Raw genomic sequence first — 21,242 nt, 5'->3', positions numbered from 1 at the left:
TCACTGCAATAATAATAATAATCATTTTTATTTTAAAAATAATTTTGATTTCATGGTGACTTTAAAAATGCTATTCATTTCTTTATGTAGGCCTAAAACTTTTAAAATAAGCACAAAAAAAAAAGTAAAATCACCTTTAAATCCGTTCAGAGCATTCAAATATAACGAAAAGTGTTAATTGGGGTGTATCTATATGCAGGGACCACCACCCAGGCCATAGTGGGACAGTCTGCTGTGTGTATTGTAGATGGGATCTGATGGCGAAGTAGTGGAATGTGTTGCATGCGTGCGGGATTGAACCAAACCACATGTAGGGGGAGACGTTTGACGCTGACAAAATATGACATGGTTTGTGTCTATTGTTCTATCAGCGTTTTAAAAATGTTTGAGTTTTTTTATTAGATATTTCCCGTATGTATATAATTTAGCTTTATACGTCGAAAATACATGTCATATATGATTAATTAGATACGCCATCACCCTGCCGCCTGACTGCAGAATGGATCGTTCCGCAGTAGGTGGGTCTACGCTGCGGGCAACAGAACCGAGATCAATGAACCAGGCGATTTACCGAAACTGGTCGGACGAGCCAAGGTGGGAATAAACCATCGATCATAGCGAGCTTTTTATTTAGCAGAAATATTTATCTGCTAAAGCACGGATTATCACTTCACTCCGAAGCCAACATTAAAGTGTGCGATGTGGAAAATTTACAGTTCTCTACTGTAACCTAATATCAACTGATTTTGAGAGTAGATTTTTTAATTCATCGTTGGGTCACATAACAGAGGGGAATACAGGATGATCTTCGCAAATACGGCCAATCCACTGAGAACTTCGTCATATCGAAAGCAGGTAGGTAAAGTATGGCACTGCAGTTGTAATGATGATAGAGAGTACAGGATGGACTCGCAGTGGGTCAGTAGATCCTTTACCTGGGACAGAATGTATTCAACTCCTCTTGCTCGTGCGTGCGCGCTCACGCACAGCGGCTGTGTCTCAACATCTAGTGAGCTGCCTGCCTAGACAGCATTTAAGGGCGCGTGCGGCGTTTTTGATCTTTGCCGACTCGGAACGGGATTATGATGAACAAAATTAATGCACGCAGATTTAATGCTAAAAAATGTCACTGTGTTTTGAGACGCGGACATAAGCAATTAAAATATATAGGCTATTAATCGTACCCATTTATGTTAATTTGGTGTATTACACAACACCACTTCATTTGACCTATAGTTGCACAGTGTAATATTTATAAAGTGTGTTGACAGAATTGAAAGCTTCTTTTTCCAGCTTTGGGATGTCACTGAGTCTAGAAATAGAAATGAGACCATAACGAAGTGTCATTTCTGTAGATGTTCTTCACTGAATTACTCCTGTCGTATGTAGTTAAGGAAATTGTTAAATAAATTGTGTAATAATGATGTTACTGTCTTTTTAAAAAGAAGAACATTTGCATACTTGGTGTTAATGAGTGAAGGGAGATGAGGATGAGAGAAGCCTGTGGTGAAAGTCTCCCATGGCAACTTGTGTCAGTAGATTATTGGGTGTGTTATGAAGAATCTCCGCCTAATTAATATTCACGAGTTTTCCAGCAATTGGTGGGCCAACAGTGGGTGTGGCCTGCGGAATTCTATTTAAATATTGCTTGTCTATACATTCCAAATCTGCAAATGTGAGAATTTATGGATGTAACACACACACACACACACACACGCCCTGCATGAAATCACACATTTACACATGCATTTGCATAGGCGTTCATGTGGTGGAGCTGAGAGTGATGGCTACGATAGAGGCAGCAGAAGTTAATGGGCTTCAGGATTTCACAGTTTATAGGAACCATATGGTCGAGGATGACTACAGCGCATAGCTCAGGACCCAAGGGACACGCCGACGTATGAGAGATGGCTTGGATATTGAATGTGACCCCCCCCCCCCCCCCCCATCCCTCTCCAATTGCCTTTTCTATGTCTCAGTTACCCTTCCCATGACTTTGTTATTTTCCCTATTGATAAAACTGGACATGTTGCCTTGAGTACTTTTTATACAGCACTTGAAATCAATATTTTTCATCATGAAAAGGAAAAGAAAGACAGAAGAAAGTGAACGAAAATTATCATCTCCTTCAGTCATTCGACAGATTGAAGAGAAAATTAGGACAGGATCTCCATCTGTCTGTCCTGTTCAACTTTCTCATTACATTTTGTGGATGAGCTCTGAGTTGCTCAGTTCTTTTTCAATATGTTCCTCTAAATCATCCATCCATCTCAGCATGTGATTTTCATGCAGTTGTGGAAGAAAAATTGGCTTGATCTCTTGCCTCATTAACAGGCGCTAACAAGCTTATGGGGCCACATCCAGTTTCACCTCAGCGCACAAGTGTGCGAGTCACTCATGTGGAAATGGGTCAGTGTGTCAAAAATAGAGAACTCCCACTAACCCAATAGAGTTACAGTCAGGTGTGCGCACACATACTGACTCAGTTTTACATGCATATATATATACATATATGTATACATGATAGTTTTCGTGCTGTAAGAGCCACTGTCTTTATTAACCGCATGTGACGTTTTGAGGTTTTGCCGTCACTTTTGTGGTGATTTGGTTCTGTGAACAGTCACCCGCTGATGTTTAACAGGCAGCCATTTTGTGACGGCTGAGAGAAATGGAGCCGTTTTAATGAATGACTAAGAAACAGGAAGTGAGTCAGTGATGTGGGCTGTGGTGGCCGCTGGTCGGGGTGGGCGAGAGGCCCACACATCCTGTATCCCAGAGCGCTCCTGTATCATGTGATCTTTCTCTGGAAAACATTCCTTCCTCTTAGCTAAAGCAGATTTATGGAGAAATCGCAACTCTCGGTTTGAGTGAACATGCCTCAGTCTGTGGTGAGTTTGGTACTGCGGTTTGGTAATGAGACTCTCGAGTCAAACTCAGTCCCCAGAATACACGACAGGCACTGAAAGGTGAATAAAAGCATCATTTTCAAATATCTCTCTTAATTCTCTGAAAATGTTGTTAAACATTTTAAAAAATTGTTCGACCTAAAATGAAAATTCCATCATGACTTAAGACCCGTTCACAACAAGGACGATAACTATAACGATAAAGATATAGCCTAGTTAAAAAAATCTTTCAAAATGTAAAGGAATAGCAGAGTGCACACCACAAATATACCGTTAACAATTATATTGTTGGAATCACTTTCAGAAAGTTTTTTTTTTCCAGGTGATGAACTATAAAAACATTGACACAGCCAATCAGAATACATCCTGCTTTAAAGAGCTTGAGTATTTAAAGTGGCAGAAGACAAAACTTCAGCTTGTGCTTAGAATTAATAGAATGATATCACGGGCTGGTGTGGACACTAATATAATTATTAAAGTTATCTTTATTGGTATCGTTCTTGATGTGAACGGGCCTTTTTGGCAAACAGTAATACTATTTGCAGGATGTGCTACTTAACCTATACTAAGGTTAAGGTTAGGGTTAGCGGTCAGTCAGCACTGTGATTGACATGACAAATGAAAACTTTAGAATCGACTGTGGGGCGGGGCTTGCGTTGAAGTGATAAGAGAAAATAATTAATTCGCAAGGAGAGTAATGTCTCAATTTTTCACAATTTAAATTTCGGTATGTTCCTCAAACAAAGCTATCGTATGATGTCTGAAGACTTGGAAAGTAGCGCTTAAGTCGTACGGACCACTTTAAAGGCCCACTGAAGTGCCTTGAAACGCACAGCATTATTCAATGTGTTGATGTCATTTCCACTGAAACAGAAAGACAGGGCGGGCCGGGACATATCGATTATCAGCTCCTCCTCTTTTTTAAAATAGCCAATAGCGTTTCGTTTATATTACAGCTCGGCCAGAGCCGTTGAGCTCTGCAAAGCCCCAGTTTCCTCCTAATCTCCTCAATATCGCTTTACAATATAGCATTCTGTGGAGAATTCAGATGGGTGCGATGCGTTTTATGGTCGGCGCCGACTCGCGCATATGATCTGCTCTGTGCTATCGTGTGGACGCTGTGGCGGTTCGCGTGACACTAACGTGAAACCAGACTTTATTCACCCCAATGGAAAGCATAATTACACTGTCTGAGTCGTTCCCTATCCCTATATAGTGCAGTATGTGCCATTCACCATGTAGAAGATAGTAAATCTGTGAACAAGTGACTGATTTTAGCCGCAGCTTCAGCCATATTGGCGAAAGTGAGAGACACTTTTTTCATTGTTTTGGAGCACACTAGCTTATAGATAACCTTAAGGCTAACATTGTCATACTAAAAGCCAAAAAAACTTCAATCTTGATTTAATAGGGACTTTAACGGTACCTTTACATCTTGTTCAATTTAATTGCGTGAAAAAGAGAAGCCAATACATTCTTCAAAATATCTTCTTTTGTGTTCTACCGAAGAAAGAAAGCCATATGGGTTTGGAACGACATAAGGGTGCGTAAAGATGCCAGAATTTTCATTTTTGGATGAACTATCCCTTTAATCATTGCACATTGTGGCAAGCGTTGAAAGAAATTGATGCCGCATTAGGAATTTCTCCAAAGTTGCATGGGCTTTCATCCAGTGAAGTAATCCCAACACATTCAGCTCTGGAGGAATGCGTAGATTGGACTGATATGAGAGTTGAAGGGCCGACTGTGCCTCTAGGCCTGTTTGTGCTTCGCTTTAATGGGAATTAGACTGTAGGGAGCTGTGGATGTGGGCAGACTCACTGGCGATGGTTGACTGTGTAATAATAACACCAGTTCACTACAGAGTTAATGACGAATGTGCTTGAGGGGAGGTTGAGGTGGGGCTATTTTCTTTCTATGATGATATTATTGTGGTTATTTTTTTTTTCCTTTTAAGAAACTCATATAGGCCTAGTGTTTGGTGCTGTAGCAGAAAGAGAAGTTTGTCCATGGTTTGATTTGAAAGGCGCTATTTTTGTTTTTACCCCAAACGTTTCAGTTATGTGATGTCATCTTCTACGCATTTCCATTTGTCAAATCAATGAAATCTTTGTTCTCCTATGACAGCCTCCTGTTGCTCCGCCCACCCTCCCAATGGCCCCGCCCAGCCCGAGCACCAACAGCAGCACCAACAACAGCAGTAGCAGCAGCAGCACGACCGGCTGGGAGCAACTCAGCAAAACAAACCTCTACATCCGCGGGTTACCGCCAGGAACCACCGATCATGACCTGGTCAAACTCTGCCAGCCGTGAGTATTTGCTGTTATGTCATGACAAAATCACCAGTAACCGTCCTGGATGTATATTCAACCAAATAAATGCAGTTTTTGTTCTGTTTTCCTCTTGGTGTGAGATTCTGCACAGCACAGCAGGGTCTGTTGTCTGTTAACAGCTTGAATGTGTGAGATTGTCAGAATTGGGTCAAGTTATGGGATAAACCCTCATGAGCCCCTGTTTACCCTGCAAACATCCACCTCAATCAGCTTTTTCAAGACTATACCTCTAATAACCAGTTAAAACCACTTCACTCATGTCAGTGATATCATAGCCTGTCACATACGGTGGCCTAGTAGTGCACAACACAACACAACACAACACAACACAACAAAATCTAAAAAGCAAACACAACACAACGGAAACAAGACACAACACAACGGAAACAAGACAACACAACGGAAACAAGACAACACAACGGAAACAAGACAACACAACGGAAACAAGACACAACACAACGGAAACAAGACAACACAACGGAAACAAGATACAACGGAATTTAAAAAGGCAAACATAAGTTCACAACACAACGGAATCGCAGCAACACAACGGAAATTCTCCTGGCGACTAGGGGGGCACTTGGTCTGCCGAAACGAGCAATTGCTCGTTTTTGCTGGCAATCTGGATGCTTTTCACTCGCAATCTTCTGCTCGTTTAATGAATCGATGCATTAAGATTATTAGGATATCAAAACATTCAGTAAAAATATAATTACATATTAATTACATATTAAGATCACATCACTTACGCAGAGAATCTCTTGTCGTTTCCCGAGGAAATATCAGTTTTTCAGTGGCGACACTGCCCCTAGTGATCGGGAGCATTTACGGTGTGTTGTGGCTTGTTTCCGCTGTGAACATATGTTTGCTTTTTCGTTGGGTTGTGCACTTCTTGGCCACCGTAGTCACACGATTCTCATCAAGTCAACATGAAATGGTGTTCACAACCACTTGGTTTTCCTTGGATAAGTCTATGTGTTCCCAAGTTTAATAGGATATTCAACAAAAAATGTTTAGCGCAGAACTTGATTTTCTCAATTACACTGGACATTGTATCCCTCAATCCAATGCCTGATTTCTGCATTTTAGGATTTTAGCAGACATTTAACCGGGATGTTTTTCTCTCTCTCTCGTTATTTAAAAAATAATTTATTATTTTAAAGTCGACCTAAAATGACATTCGCAACTGTTTTACATTCTGGAAGCTGATGTATTTCTGAGTGAAACGGGATGTTCAACAATAAAAAAAAATCATAGCTTGGGACATAGCTTTATCCACCAGGAATTGATTGGATCATGAATAGTGTATGTTAATTACCAGGATAAAGAATTTTGGAGGGAAAAGTAAATAAAGTGGAAAAGTTCTTATTCACTTTTTCAGCGGCCTTGGTTCGGGTATTTTTCCCGCACATTTGTCCCCAAGGTGTTTTAAAAAAATGGTGGGTGGCGACTTTCTTTGGGAAATGGGAAATGTAGTTTTTCACCAGGAAACCACAATTATTTATAAAAAACAAGTTAAAAAATGCAGGACGATGGCTTCAACAAAAATGGCTTAAACATTTACAATCAATCAACAATCTCGTAGCTCACAGTAGTCTCTACAAACTTTATAGATAGGGTTCTTCTCATTTCATGTTGACTTTTTTTAGTATTTAAAGTATTCAGTATTCATTTAGTTTTAGCATTGCAGTTTTAAAATAATTATATTGTATTTGTTCATTTTCTGTTTTTAAACTAGAAACCATGAATGTGTAATGAGATACTATTAACGTCAAGTGTCGGGTCGGCTATTTATATAGCAGGGCTTTCTCCTCTAGTTATTCTACACAAGCGTAGAATACGCTTCACGCATCACCCTCTAAAACTCAACACACACACACCAATGAGCCAATGCGTGTCTGTTTGTGATCCTCTGGTTCATAACAGCCGTTCTGCCTGCAGTATTAGACCAGCAGCCATGATTCAGCAGTTACTGGAGCAGGAAAAGTCGCAAGTTCCCTAAAATATTGCTGTTACTGCTGTTACTAATTTCATCTTGCTGAACACAATGGAATATTTGGTCCTTTTATTATGGACACCCATCTTCACATCGAATTTCATACGTGTTTATATCGGCGAGAGTGCTTGTTTGTGCTGAGGCTTTCTGATCCCACATGTATTCCGTTCAAACATTCCCACTGTGGGTTAATTTACCCCTCGCTGCCCCCGGGAGACCAGTCATCACCATGGTAATCCTTCAAATTGATTCGAAAGAGTCAGATGGGGGGCCCATAATCCTCTTGGCTAGTATTATAGTTAAAAGTGAAGCTGAGGTCATATGTACATTATAACTATACACAGTACAACCGGATTCGCGCTTTTGATTACAACTTTACATTTTGGTTAAAACTATGAGGAATGTGTCAGTTCAGCTTTGAGGTATCGCAGTGACACCGTAACCTCGCTTTCCAGAGCCGTTTTAATCACCGAGAGTGACCGTTCATGGCAAAGCCGCGGATTGATTTGCCTTGATCCGCATCAGGCAGAAAAACAGCGTCGCTCTGGGAGCTTCTGAGGGAATTCTGCCGGTGGGGGCAGGAAATGGGGCGTCCCCGCTGGAGCGCACGGGTCAAGGCCAAGGTCGCGCGCTCCTCTGGCGCATGGAGTCTTGTGATCTGTGTGTGAAATGTGATTGGCTCCGCTTTTCCCTCCCTTTTGACACGGCCCAGGACGCGCCCCAAAAATGCTGTTTAGTGTTTGCTTTGCAGCTCTGCTGAACGTCACACTGAATACATATTTATTCGTCTAAGCCAAAGTTTTAATGGCACAGGAAGGTGGTTTATAAATATACCAACGTATTTAAATTTCAGTTTGGAAATGGAGCCCTCGGTGAAGGTGAATGAAAAACAGTCCTTACCCTGTCAGCACTCCTGTCACAGCTCTTTCCTGCACGGCCTTCGTGAAAGAGACATCAATAAATCTAAGCCAGCAGAAATGTGAATTTATTTTTCAGTCTACAAGCACTCGGTGTAGCGGTTAGCGTACACTACTGTTCAAATGTTTGGGGTCAGTACGATTTTTTTCTAGAAAGAAATGAATAATTTTATTCAGCAAGACATTAAATTGATAAAAAAATCTCTTTCTAGTCATCAAAGAATAAAAATATATATATATATTTTGGTTTCCACATATAAATATTAGGCAGTAATGCTGTTTTCAACATTGATGATAGTAAGAAATGTTTCTTGAGCAGCAAATCAGCATATTAGAATGATTTCTGGAGGATCATGTGACACTGAAGACTTGAGTAATGATGCTGGAAATTCAGCTTTGCCATCGCAGGAATAAATAATGTTTAAAAATATATTGTAATTGTAATAATATTTCACAAAATGACTGTTTAATTGTATTTTTGATCAAATTAAAAGCAGCCTTGGTGAGACTTCTTTCAAAAACATTTAAAAAATCTTACTGACCCCAAACTTTTGAACGGTCGTTCCAGACGCTTTTTTGCTTTGTTGCTTCTGTGTAAGATTTGGGTTTGGTTCCCATGTTTTGTCAAAATCACATGAAATCACTCTCAACCATATTTCCGATTAAAAAGTGTCAGAATCCAAAATAAGAAATTGGCTGTGTTTGCAATAGAATATTCGCGTACCGTTTCTGCAATAGGAATTGAATGACTTGTATGCATTAAATGCTCTTATGACCTACTACATTTGACAAATGTAAACTGCACTAGGTACAGTATCCCACAATGCAATGCCTCATTCTATTTCCAGTGTGACAAATAAGCCAGATATCCTATTTTTACTGAAGTCTTTAACATTTAATCAGTCTTCCAAAAAAACATTTGATTAAAAATGTATTAACAAATAAAAAATGCTGGACGCCACTTGGAGAATTAAGTATACAACACGATGATGTCATGTGGCAACTTTGTAGCTTTGTAACATAATCAGTACCGTAAAAAATAAAAATAAAAAATAGCGTGTAAAGATGTGTGAAATCGTATGAATTATGCAAAGATAATCGCATGCAGAAAGGAGTACGCTAGTATGCATTCACTTACTCCAGTGTTTATCCCTTGTTCACTGCACCATTAATGGCGAGCCCCTTTCACACACACACACATGCGTGCGCTGAGACAAGCGTTTCCTTTGAACCGTGGTGATTTGTGCGCTGTAATAACAGGTTTCACATGGACACTCCATTAAAGCAGCTCAATCCTCGTCCGTCACACAGTGACTCTAAAGCACCTGGGCTGTCAGCATCAAGTGTCCGTGGATGATTCTGTCACAAGAGACTCTTTGTTTCTGAATTATATGCGTTTCAAGCTGACTTTGAGAGCTCTTTCGGGTGGTGTTATTTTTTCCCAGCTCATGGATTATGGTAGATCTTGTGTTGCATGTCCTTCAGGTCGTGAATTCCTGTGCTGTTGTGTCATTTGACACATTGACTGACTCGTGAGCCGAGCCCGTGTTTAACTTCTTCTCTTTTTGTCTGTCTGTAAGCAGATATGGTAAAATCGTGTCCACCAAAGCCATTCTTGACAAGACTACAAACAAATGCAAAGGTTTGTCATGTAATTGTATTCTTACTTGTATACATGTGTTACCAGGGGTCCAAAATGAACACTCTCATATCATGTAATATAATATATTACGTGGCACAATAGAACATATATAGAACATATAGTATAGAATAATAATAATAATACAACAATACAAAATAATAATACAACAATAATACAATAATCCAAAATACAGTGCCATAACCTTAAAAAAATAAGGTTATTTTTCTTAATCGACTGACAAAAAGTTCATTTTGAACCCTGTCTGTTCAGTACCGTGGTTATACCATGTTTTTGTTTTTATTCATTTGAATTACCATGGTATTTGTTTTTAAATAGCACCATATACACTAGATTATAGTGTAAAAGTTTAAAAGTTTTGGGTTGGTGAGTTTTAAAATGATATAAATAGTATCTAATGCTCACCAAGGCTGCATTTATTTGATCAAAAATGCAGTTAAAACAGTAATATTGTGAAATATGATTACAATTTAAAATAACTGTTTACTATTTTAATATATTTAGCATCATTACTTCAGAGTCACATGATCCTTCTAATATGCTGATTTGTTGCTCAAGAAACATGAAACATTCAACATGTTGAAAATGGTTGTGTAGTTTTTTTTCAGGATTTTTTGATGAATTGGAAGTTCAAAAGAACAGCATTTATTTGAAATAGAAATATTTTGTAACATGTTTATCACTTAAATGCAAATTCTTTACAAAAAAAAAATCTTACTGACCCCATAAGTTTTGAATGGTAGTGTAAATAAATACCATAGTACATGAATATGGTAATCATTTAGTACCATTGTGTTTGTGTGTACTTTGGTATGATCATCCGATACCATCACTAACTGATAATTTAAAATAAAAATAAACATGTACACATTGTGACATCGGGCAAAATTAATCAGAGTTGTTATTTAAAGATGTGTGTTTGGTCATGCTTTTTGCTGCAGATTAGTTATTAAGTGGTAATGTCTTGTGTCCTCTTTATAGGATATGGGTTTGTGGATTTTGACAGTCCAGTGTCCGCGCAAAAAGCCGTCACAGCACTAAAGACCAGTGGAGTTCAGGCTCAAATGGCCAAGGTGAGTCATCCATTTTTGACATTACTTCCTCTTCCTAAGTAACTAGTTCATGACCCGTCTGCGAGGACGATTCAGGAAATGTCGATCTAAAACATTAAAATGTAACCTCTGGTGTATTTTCATGTGTTTCTCCCCCGTTTCCTCTCTTCCACACTCACATTTCCTGTGTATCTTTGTGCCACAGAGAAGTGTGTGTGTAAAAATCCTGCTGTGACCTTCTCCCAGGTTCTGCTGGGTGTTTCTGCTTGCATCTTCAATTTTTAATCTGCCCTCTTTTTCCTCTTCCTCCCCACTGTCAGCATATTACTCTTCCACTTCCCCGTAATGCGTGTGTGTACCGTGTAAACATGTTTGACGCATACATGTTGAGGAATGTTGACGTCTTATCCTGGCCCGCCCTCATTTCTGCTGAGGCATCTAGAATAGCGAGCTGAGATTCTGCCTTCAGCCAATCAAACGTCAGATTGAAATCCAGCTTGTAGTGTATCGTGTGTCCTTGTTAGCTGAGAGGCGAGTTCAGAATTGTATTGCGGCTTCTCAAAGTACTTATGCACCACATCACAGCATAAATAGACAGAGAGTATAAACCGCCTGAAGGTCTCACCCTTGAGTCACTGGACACATGATTCTATACAAATCGAAAAATGAATGAACAGATGGTGTGTAGCTTATAGTTACAGAAGAAGAATAGAATTGCAATGCGTCATGCGTCAATGCGTCATTATTTGAACTGTAGGATGAACGACTAAATTATTACAATATGTTTTATGTAATCATAATAGCATTTCTTCTTATCCTTGGGTGGTAGTGGTAGCTAAAAAGCTTATCATTTAATGCTAGCATGCTAATTGCCTCACTATGCAAAGGTTAGATTGTAAGCTAAATGGAAGAAAAAAAAACAGCAGCAACAAAGAATTACAAATGTTTCATTTGAACACTCAATAGTTTCAGTAATAAATGATATGTGACTATTTAAATACATTAACATAATGTGGGATTAAGACAAAAAAACAAGTGTTTTTCTATCATTGTAAAATGTTTAAGCCACCACAGTATTCTACTCTATCAGGCTAATATGCTAACAATAAGCAATGTTAGCTTTTAAGAGGTTTTTAAAATATATAAAATGACAAATGTTTAATTTGACTATTTATAGTTTCATGTGGTGTAATTTAAATACATTTACATTTTATCATGATTATGACTTATTGCAAAGTGATTTTCTATCATTTTTTATTTCTTAAGGCACCGGATTAATGGATGGTTAAGCTTGTAGGCTAATCAGTTAACAGTATACTAAGCTAACAGGCTAGTCATCTCGCAGTATGCTAAACCAATAATTAGTCTGCAGTATTTAAAGCTAGCGGGCATTAAAAAAACGTAACTAACGTTAAAGAACTTAGAATGACAAATGTTTTAATTTTACCCATTGTAATATGTGACGTCATTTAAATACATCAATATATTTTCATAATTGAGACAAAATACTTTTTATTTTTAATTTCAGGCTCCAAATGAATCAAACATAAATAGCTAAGCTAGCAGGCTGATCAGTTTTCTATGCTAGCTTGTTAATCGCACAGCAGTAAGCAAGATTTAGCTTTCAAGCTAACTGAAAAAAAACTAGAATGGCAAATGTTTCATTTGATGATTTATAGTTTCTGTATACATTACTATATTGTCATGGTTAAGAGTATATACACCACAAAGTGATTTTCTATCATTTTTAATTTTTAAGGCACCAAATTAATCAGGCACAGATAGCTAATCAGCAGGCTAATCAGTTAGAAGTATATTAAGCTTGCAGGCCAACCATTTAAACTCAGCATGAAACGGAAGTTGCAAAAGTCTTTTCGTCTCTATTGTGATGTATGTGAAACGACTTCAGGAATGAGAAAAATGTGGGGCAGGATTTGATTTCATCCTTCGGGAATTGATTGTATCTTAGGAAGTTATGCATTGCTAACTAAATAAAAGCAGATCTGAATGCAAGTTTGCAATCAGTTGTGGAGGGTATTATGTTGTGAGACATACGTCATGAAGAGAACAGATGTCGTTTCTAGGGGAAGGGGAGGTTAACGGTTTTGATTAAAGATTACGAGTGCACATGAATAAAAAATAATAATAATGATGTGTATGAATAAATCATTTATAAGAAGCACTGCAACATTCTGTAAATCAATTTTGATTTCATGGTGACTTTCAGTCACTTTCATGATCGTCTAACAATATGCAAAGGTTAGCATTTAAGCTAAATAAGTAACTATTATACATGGGCTTTAAAAAAAAAACATTACTGGTGTGCGTGAGACAAAACAATGACAGTGACATTTTTTAAAGATCTGTCAGTGCAAGTTGCTTTCAGTTAAAACAGATCAAACATGCATTTTAGTCTGGGACTAGACTTAAGCCTTGTCTGTGAAACCGGGGTAACATTAGTATGCTAAGCTAGCAGGATAATCAGTTACCCGTGGCCGTGTGCTAAGCTAACAGGCTAATCGCCTAGCAGTAGATTTATGAGCTAACAGAGAACATTGCTTTGACCAATACATGAAGTACATAAAGGTCTTTGGACTCACTCAGTCCTCACAAAGGTTATTATGTCAGCTGAATATACATATGAAGGATGGTTAATTACGTGTGCAATAACGTGTTGTGCGTTTCATGTTTTCTGAATACAGCAACAGGAGCAGGACCCAACTAACCTGTACCTGTCCAACCTGCCCGTGTCTATGGATGAGCAGGAGCTAGAGAACCTCCTCAAACCCTTTGGACAGGTCGTGTCCACCCGAATCCTCCGCGACACTAATGGAGTGAGCCGGGGAGTGGGCTTTGCCAGGTTAGTGAGACTACTGATTTTGTGTGTGTATGTGTGTGTGTTCCATGTGTGAAATGGGGTCAGATTTACACTGTTCATGCATGTGAATGTTTTGTGAAATGTTCTGTCTTTATTCCGCTCTATTTCAAGGATGGAGTCTACAGAGAAGTGCGATGCCGTGATCTCTCACTTCAACGGGAAGTTCATTAAGTCTTCCTCTGGGATGCTGGGTGAGTTTTCAGCACAATATTCTTGCGGTGTTTTATAATACATATATAGTCTATATGTAGGCTACAGACTGTAAGCTATGTAGTCTTTGTCTTCAGTACTGTTAAGCTAAGCGTGTGTGTGTGTGTTTTAGGCGCATCAGAGCCTTTGCTGTGTAAGTTTGCTGACGGCGGTCAGAAGAAGAGACAAAGTCAGGCTAAATATGTCCCTAACGGACGAACCTGGACACGGGACGCCGAGGTGAGACTAGTAAGTCCTGTTTACATTTGCGTATGTGTGTGGCGCTGACGGTGACGGCAGGCGAATGGGTGTGTATTTGTGCCTTGAAGCATAATGAGCCATTCTTACATGACATCATTCGTCATTCTTTGTTTGGTTTCCAACTATTGTCCTTTAATTAAATATAATTATTGGCATATTGTAACTGTCAATTGTATAGTGAAACTGCCTTTATTTATGTGTATGAAACCAGCTGTGGTCAAAACCAATTTTTATTTTGCTTTCTTTAGAGTGGAATGACCTTGACCTATGACCCCAATACCGCCCTTCAGAATGGGTAAGAACAGCTTAATCGTGTCTTCAATTTATTTTTCACATTCTTTTCAGTTTATAATGTTTATTTTCTACGCTATTCTACAGAGCCCAGCAAATGACATGCGGAAAAAAGAATTTGTTCCTATGACTTAATAATTACTTCCCTTGTTGTAGTTTAATCATTTCCATGTTGTACTGATTCATTACCTCATTTTATTTATAACATGGCCACATTGTATTAATTTTAAACTGTGGCTACTGATTCGTTCCCTTGTCTTAGTTCAGTCGTGGCCACGATTTAACTCAATTAAAACCGGTAAACAAATTAGTTAGTTACAGTTTATAAAGTTACAATTATGGATTATTTTTCTTACAAAAAAGCATCTCTTGCCATATGGATTACTTTTATGATGGATGGATGCGTTGTTGTTTTTTTTAGCTTCAAAATCTCAGTTACTATTCAGGAATTTTTTTAATATAGCTGAAAAAAGAAAGTCATATACACCTAGTATGGCTAAATTACGGGATAATTTAAATTTTTGGGTGAACTAACCCTTTAATACACCAACCAACCCCTCAATGCTCAGATGTTTTTCTTAGATGTACGTTGTGCAATTGCCATTAAATAGTTAAAATGATGTGTAAATGTCATATAGACCCTCAGAAATACTGTATCTTTTTTTATAATGTGTTTTTACAGGTATTATGCTGCTCCTTATGCTATGGGGAACCGGTTAATGGCTCAGCCAGGAGTGTCTCCATACATCTCTACGTACCAGGTACTGCCCTTCTTCACCTCCCTCAACTTCACGCCCACGTTGTGTTGATGTGAGTGTTCCTGACTAGCACCGCCTTTCTTGCTAACATCTGCGTTTGTGTCTCCAGGTACAGAATCCTTCATGGATGCAACATCAGCCTTACATCATGCAACACCCAGTAAGGCCAAATCATTCTCTCTCTTTTTCTTTCATCTCTTTATATCTCCATTTATTCAACAGGAGATGACTCACAACCAATGCTGCTTACACATAAGTCAGAAGGACATGTGTGTGTGTGTGTGTGTGTGTGTGTGTGTGTGTGTGTGTGTGTGTGTGTGTGTGTGTTCACATAATATTTCCTTTTTTTGCCCTATTGTGGGCAGAATTTCTCTGTTATTTAGTGCTGGATGTCTCGCTCTTTCTCTGCAATTGCTAAATATAATTGTTGTATTCTCTACTTTTTTGACCCAGGGAGCCGTTCTGTCGCCCTCTATGGAGCATCCCATGTCAATGCAGCCGTCCGCTATGTTGGCTCCCCTCACCCAGCAGATGGGCCATCTCTCTCTGGGCGGCACTGCAACCGTATGATCCTATCACACAGATTGCACTAATATGGCACAGGCGTATATGCTAATTAATAAGTAATATTAACACCTGTGTTTTTAATAAAGCCACATAATTCTGTTCTCCTGCAGTTTATTCCTGCCAACACAGCAATGCAGGGAGCTTACATCCCTCAGTACGCCCACATTCAGCCCGCTGCCATCCCTCCTGAGGTCAGTCCTACTCTCAATGACAGTTATACCGCAATTATTATCACAATTTATACCACAGACTGATATAGGTTTCTGTATTGTCAAGACGTCTGTACACATTTTTGTTGAAGAAGGTGAACAAAACTTAAAAAAGCTATTCTTGTTTTCAGTTTATTTTTCCTACTAGACTGGCTTTATTTTCACTACCAAATTATTAACATAAACCTTGTTAAATCATATTTTCAATACCATTCAAAATGTGGAGGCTGGTATGATTTGTTGTGCTTTTGAACGTCTATTATGCTCACCAACGCTGTATTTATTTGGTCAAAAATACTGTAAAACAATAATTTTGTGAAATTTTATTACAATTTAAAATGACTGTTTTATATCTATCTATTCCTGTGATGCAAAGCTGAATTTTCAGCATCATTACATAACATTATAAATATCTTTACTATCACTTTTGTTTGATCAATTGAATGATTATATTATGTTTTACAAAAAGAAAAAATTAAGAAAGGTAGACTTTAAGAAATATTCTCTGGAAATGAGTTAATTTAGCTTAGATTATTATTATTATTATTGGAAAACCACACAAAATATTGAAATAAATGTTGAAATGTATTTGTTTTTGTTTGTTTTTCAGCAGGAAAGTGCTGTACAGCCACAAGATGTGTCCTCTTCGGATCCTTCATCGTACTCTTTTCAACCCAACAAGCAATAAAACGGTATTTGATGTTCATCTTTTTATTCTTGTGGTGGTCAGTGATCTGTTCACTCACTCTCTCATGTTCTGTCAAACCCATATGACTTCCTTTCTTCTGTGAACACAAAAGGAGACGTTGTAGAATGTTGACGGTGCTCTTTCCCATACATTGAAATCCCATTCACTGGGAAAGCAGTAGTCTCATGGACGTCAAAACCTTGTTGGATACATTCCACATTTGAATGAGATTTTAGAGATACAGCAGTTCAAAAAATGTAGAGGCGTGAAAATGTAAAGTCGATGTCCTTACAATAACAGGAAAGCTCTTGGACATATTTTAGAGAGTCTACGTCATGAACTTCACATGCTTCACATACTTCTGAAAATCCAGCATTTAGTTGATCATGATAAGCACTCATTGTCACAGTTGTAAACACGGCGGCTTCCTATTTCCATGAGGGGGTTTGGCATCACGACGGCTTTGTTTCCAGGCGGACCGCTAAAGAACGCGACAAATCCTTTAGAATTCAACCAATCGGATGACGACTTGGAAACTCCTGAAGTGTTTCCAATTTCCAATTTTGTGCTTTTTGTGTTTCACTGAAGAAAAACATTATTTTTTGGAGGAGCTATTCAATTAAACTTGAATTAAAATAATTTAGAGTCAACATTAACATAAGTCCGGAACACCGCTTACATGTCCATAGTGTTCAGTATTTGACTAGTGTTGTTTTTTGTTTTTCAGGTTCTGAGATCAGAGCCAGACTACCGTACGAGCCGTTGCTACGGTAACAACGTTTGCTTTCTCTTAGAGGAAGTGACATCAGAGGAAGCGACGCTCGCGCACGGGTTCCAGAAAATTTGTCCATGCATTAAATCATCTACTAAAAGAAATCAACAAGAAACCTCAGAAAACTCTTGTGCAAACAGTTTCTCCAACAAATCCAGACAAGGCAATATCACATCAACTATGGACAACAAAAGGGAGCAGAGTTTTATTTTGCTAGAAAGAGGAAGGAGAAGAGGACAAATGCTTATTTTTTACCAAGAACTTTTAACACAGACCATGTCTGTGAGTAACAGTGCGTGATGATGATGATGACACCTTTCGATGCATGATGTTTTTTTAAATATGGTTTTTATTATGTTTTTACGGACTGTTTCTCAAACAGACAAAAGAAAAAAATTTGCGGTTGCAGTCGAAATGAAGAGGTTTCTGTTTGCTTTTTGGTCTTCCACTCTTTGCCTTTTTAGTAGTTCAGATATTTACCTTTTAAATAAGGTGGGTGGGGTTTAGACTGACTGATGCCATGCTTGCTGGCTATTGGTTCTTGCTCCTGTCTCTCAAAGCAATGGCTTTCCTGTTTCCTTGTTTTAATGTTGCTCTGAATCAAACATGATTTGTTTCAGAGATTGTGTGTCTGTTGTGGAGGAGTCTTTCTTTCCATCGAATTCACGTGTAAAGTCTTTCGGTAGATGTAGAAGTGGATGTTGAGACGAGGGTGGGTGGGGTTTCGCGGGAGGCGGGGCATGAGTGGGTGTGGTTAAGATAGCTGAGGTATGTGGGCGGGGCTAATAAAAGGGATATTATGGATTTGGGAAAGCTGACATTTTTCCATCTGTTCACAGGATGATTGCGATTTTTATTTTCAGTGCCATTTTTTATTTATTTTATCTCCATTTTTTTTTTTTCACACAACACATCAGGATTTCTTTGATGCGCAGATTAAAGGCAGAAGTGCAATGTTTCTTTAGGTAGAAATCAAGAAATATTAAAATTTAACCAAATAGTTGAGGCCTAACAGATTATGAACATACGACAGAACAGTTTTGCAAATGAATGCATTTCTGAATAAATAATGTAAAACATTCGTCATTGCAATTTAATAAATAAATAATAATAAAATAAAACATGCAACTTCATGGCAACTATGACACTTTCCACCAAAGACCTTTTCTGCCTACCATTGAACACAATAGTATGGACTACTGCAATAGGTTTTGGTCAAACTGAATGGTAGTTTGTGTCTTTTTCATCAATCTCAGCTTTAATCTAGTTTTCGTAGGTGTGGACACATGAACATCTCTAAGCAGTTGGACGGAGGGAAGACTTGATCGCGGGTTCATAACATGGTTGTAAACAAGGCTTTCATCTGTCTGTCTTACAGTTAGTTAAGCAGATTTCTGTGTGTCTCTGTGTGATTGTGTATTTAGATGTCCAGGTCAGCTTGGCCTTTGATCTACCTCAGAGTTGTATCTGTTGTCTGATTGGTCGGGCTGCAGGTCTATCCTGTCCAATCAGATGTAAAAGCGCCAGCTCGGGAGCTGGTGTCATGCAGAACTTCATCTTTAATGCGTCTATTTGTCCTCCTCTTTAAAGAAACATCTATGTTTTGTATCTGTATGTCTTTCTGTTGGTGTGTTTTTTTTTTAACATTGCATTGAGATGTTTTGAGCTTGATTGTGTGGAGAATTTCGTTGTTTTTTTGTCCATTTTCTTCCTGAGGTGCGGTTAAAAAAAAAGAGAGGCTTGTGTAATTTTTCCTGCATTTGTTTCATTCATTCATTCATTTTTTTTCTCTCTCCAAAAATCCATGTAAACTACCTTCTCTGGAATTGTTTCACTTTGCTGTAGCCTCTCCATGTTTAGAGGCCTAATCTGAAGAACCAAAGTTAAAAATGATCATGGTGACTAATGTGTGTCAAAAAGCAGCACATCATAATTTCATTGGACAGATACAGTGTCTTTATTTCAGTCAAAGTAGACGAACGGCAATCATTCACCCAGTGTATAAATACAGGACTGTTGTTGAAATTATTAATTTTTAAAATTGTTTTATTGAACACCTGCCACTTGCACGTCCAGACTTTTTCGTTTGTTTTTATTTCTACATTTTTATTTTCTGTTGTGAAAAGAATTTTTTTTTTATTAAAAGAGCTCAAACTTGTGTTTTTGAGTTTGGTTTGTAATCCTGTGATTTTTAGGACCTGGTAATTTAAGAGTAGGCTATATTACCACATGCTTAACTTGTTAAGGGAAAAAAACTGTAATTTTATAGAAAATTCTTAATTGTCTTGGGGGAAAAAATATCAGTCATGATATTTATCATAATCTGTAGCAGCTTTATTATTAAAAACAGCTTTAACAATTTGTATTTTATTAGTTACACTATCGAATTTCTTCTTCTTCTTTGCTAATAACCCAACACAATTATATTATGCACACAAAAAAATGTATTCCTTTACCCAAATGATTTCTTTACCCAAATGCACTTTGAAAATTCTAATAATGATTTATATTGTTGAGGTGTAGGGACGGATGTGGCGGGAAATTCCATGCATACGTAATTCGCCCCTGCGAAACGTCATATCTGCACACTGAGAAAAGTAGCTTTAAATTTCAAATGGACTCCAAACCAAAACCTTTAAAATAATGTCCGTACTGACATTAACCTGTAGGTGGTGCTTAAGCCATACAAATCAATATATTTAGATGGATTGTTCTCTCTTTCTGTGCCTTAGGTGTTTCCATTGTCTTATTATCTTCAAAAGCAGATATATTTAACACCTCAAGTAATCGGACTTAGGCCTACGTTTTTTCGCCAAAAAAAATCGCATAGGCCTAATGAATGTGGAACAAAGATCAAAATATCATTGGGGGGAATTGGTAGATTCTTTCGACTTGAGTAAGCAGCCCCGGTCAACGTGCTAAAAAGATCACAGAACACCTTAGTAACAGCTTAAAAGTGACAATCATTCATCCTTTTTATAAAATCTAGTTATTAAAGTGACTGTAATCGTTCTAATTTAGGATGGTCTTACTGGCATTGGCCAGCAGATGGCGATATAGTTTAGGCCACAAAACCGTAAGTAGGCCTATCATCTCAACTCGCACACATCTTTAGCATTTTTGACTTTTGCTTTGATTTTAAACTGTACTGCCGTAATTCATACATTTGCATTCAGGCCTATATTTAGATAATTTATATTTGGCAGTCATCTCTTTGGAAGGTCATTTTGCACCTTTTTAGCTGAGAGGGGCCTTCCCGATGGTCCCTTTGTAATATCAGCCTGCTGGGTTTTATCATAAATCCAGGAGATTATGTCTAAGACTCACAGGCACCTTGCATATGTCTCTCTCTCGCACTGTGTGTGTGTGTGTGTGTGTGTGTGTGTGTGTGTGTGTGTGTGTGTGTGTGTGTGTGTGTGTGTGTGTGTGTGTTCCACTGTCTAATTGCCACAGACTCAAACTCTAATCTAAGAGAGCATATCTGCGGTAGTCCTCTTCCTCTGTTTCTAATCCTTTCACTCTCTTTTTCATTGTCTTTCTTATCATTTCTGTCAGATAGTGGCTTCTTGATCTATATTAATGACAAGTTCACATTTAATAGCATGTACACCTGTCTCTTTCCCTCCCCCCAGACAGCTGAGAGGACACACACCCTGTATCCTGTGGGAGTGTGAAGGTTAGGTGCATGTGCGAGTGTGTGTGGATGAACATGTATGTGCTTGAAAGTGTGTGTGTGTGTGTGTGTGTGTGTGTGTGTGTGTGTGT

General features: G+C 38.3%; 1 protein-coding gene across 3 annotated transcripts; it reads left to right on the top strand.

The window, feature by feature from the left end:
• Positions 1–546: 546 nt before the first annotated feature.
• Positions 547–19,635, top strand: rbms1a (RNA binding motif, single stranded interacting protein 1a). Of its 3 annotated transcripts, none has more exons than XM_079597241.1 (14): positions 547–855; positions 5,034–5,215; positions 9,736–9,794; positions 10,794–10,885; positions 13,567–13,724; positions 13,854–13,933; positions 14,065–14,171; positions 14,441–14,487; positions 15,166–15,244; positions 15,351–15,401; positions 15,695–15,805; positions 15,919–15,999; positions 16,628–16,709; positions 17,433–19,635. In XM_079597241.1, exons 1-13 carry the CDS (start codon positions 802–804, stop codon positions 16,703–16,705), a joined length of 1,179 nt encoding a protein of 392 aa, XP_079453367.1. In that variant the 5' UTR covers positions 547–801; the 3' UTR covers positions 16,706–16,709; positions 17,433–19,635. The 3 variants fall into 3 exon arrangements, with proteins under 3 accessions (XP_079453367.1, XP_079453366.1, XP_079453365.1); XM_079597240.1 differs by having other exon boundaries at positions 14,065–14,180; positions 16,631–16,709; XM_079597239.1 differs by having other exon boundaries at positions 14,065–14,180.
• The last annotated feature ends 1,607 nt before the right edge of the window (positions 19,636–21,242 follow it).

The sequence above is a fragment of the Phoxinus phoxinus genome (assembly GCF_949152265.1).
Source record: "Phoxinus phoxinus genome assembly, chromosome: 22".
Classification (NCBI taxonomy): Eukaryota; Metazoa; Chordata; class Actinopteri; order Cypriniformes; family Leuciscidae; genus Phoxinus; species Phoxinus phoxinus.
The sequence above is the reverse complement of the archived record's forward strand: the minus strand, read 5'-3'. Positions and strand labels throughout refer to the sequence as shown.

Excerpts from the sequence above, each read along its gene's own strand:
- rbms1a (XM_079597239.1), top strand. The coding sequence starts at position 802 with ATGATCTTCGCAAATACGGCCAATCCACTGAGAACTTCGTCATATCGA. Across the intron at positions 856-5,033 it reads CTTCGTCATATCGAAAGCAG|CCTCCTGTTGCTCCGCCCAC; the intron begins GTAGGTAAAGTA and ends CTCCTATGACAG. Across the intron at positions 5,216-9,735 it reads CTGGTCAAACTCTGCCAGCC|ATATGGTAAAATCGTGTCCA; the intron begins GTGAGTATTTGC and ends GTCTGTAAGCAG.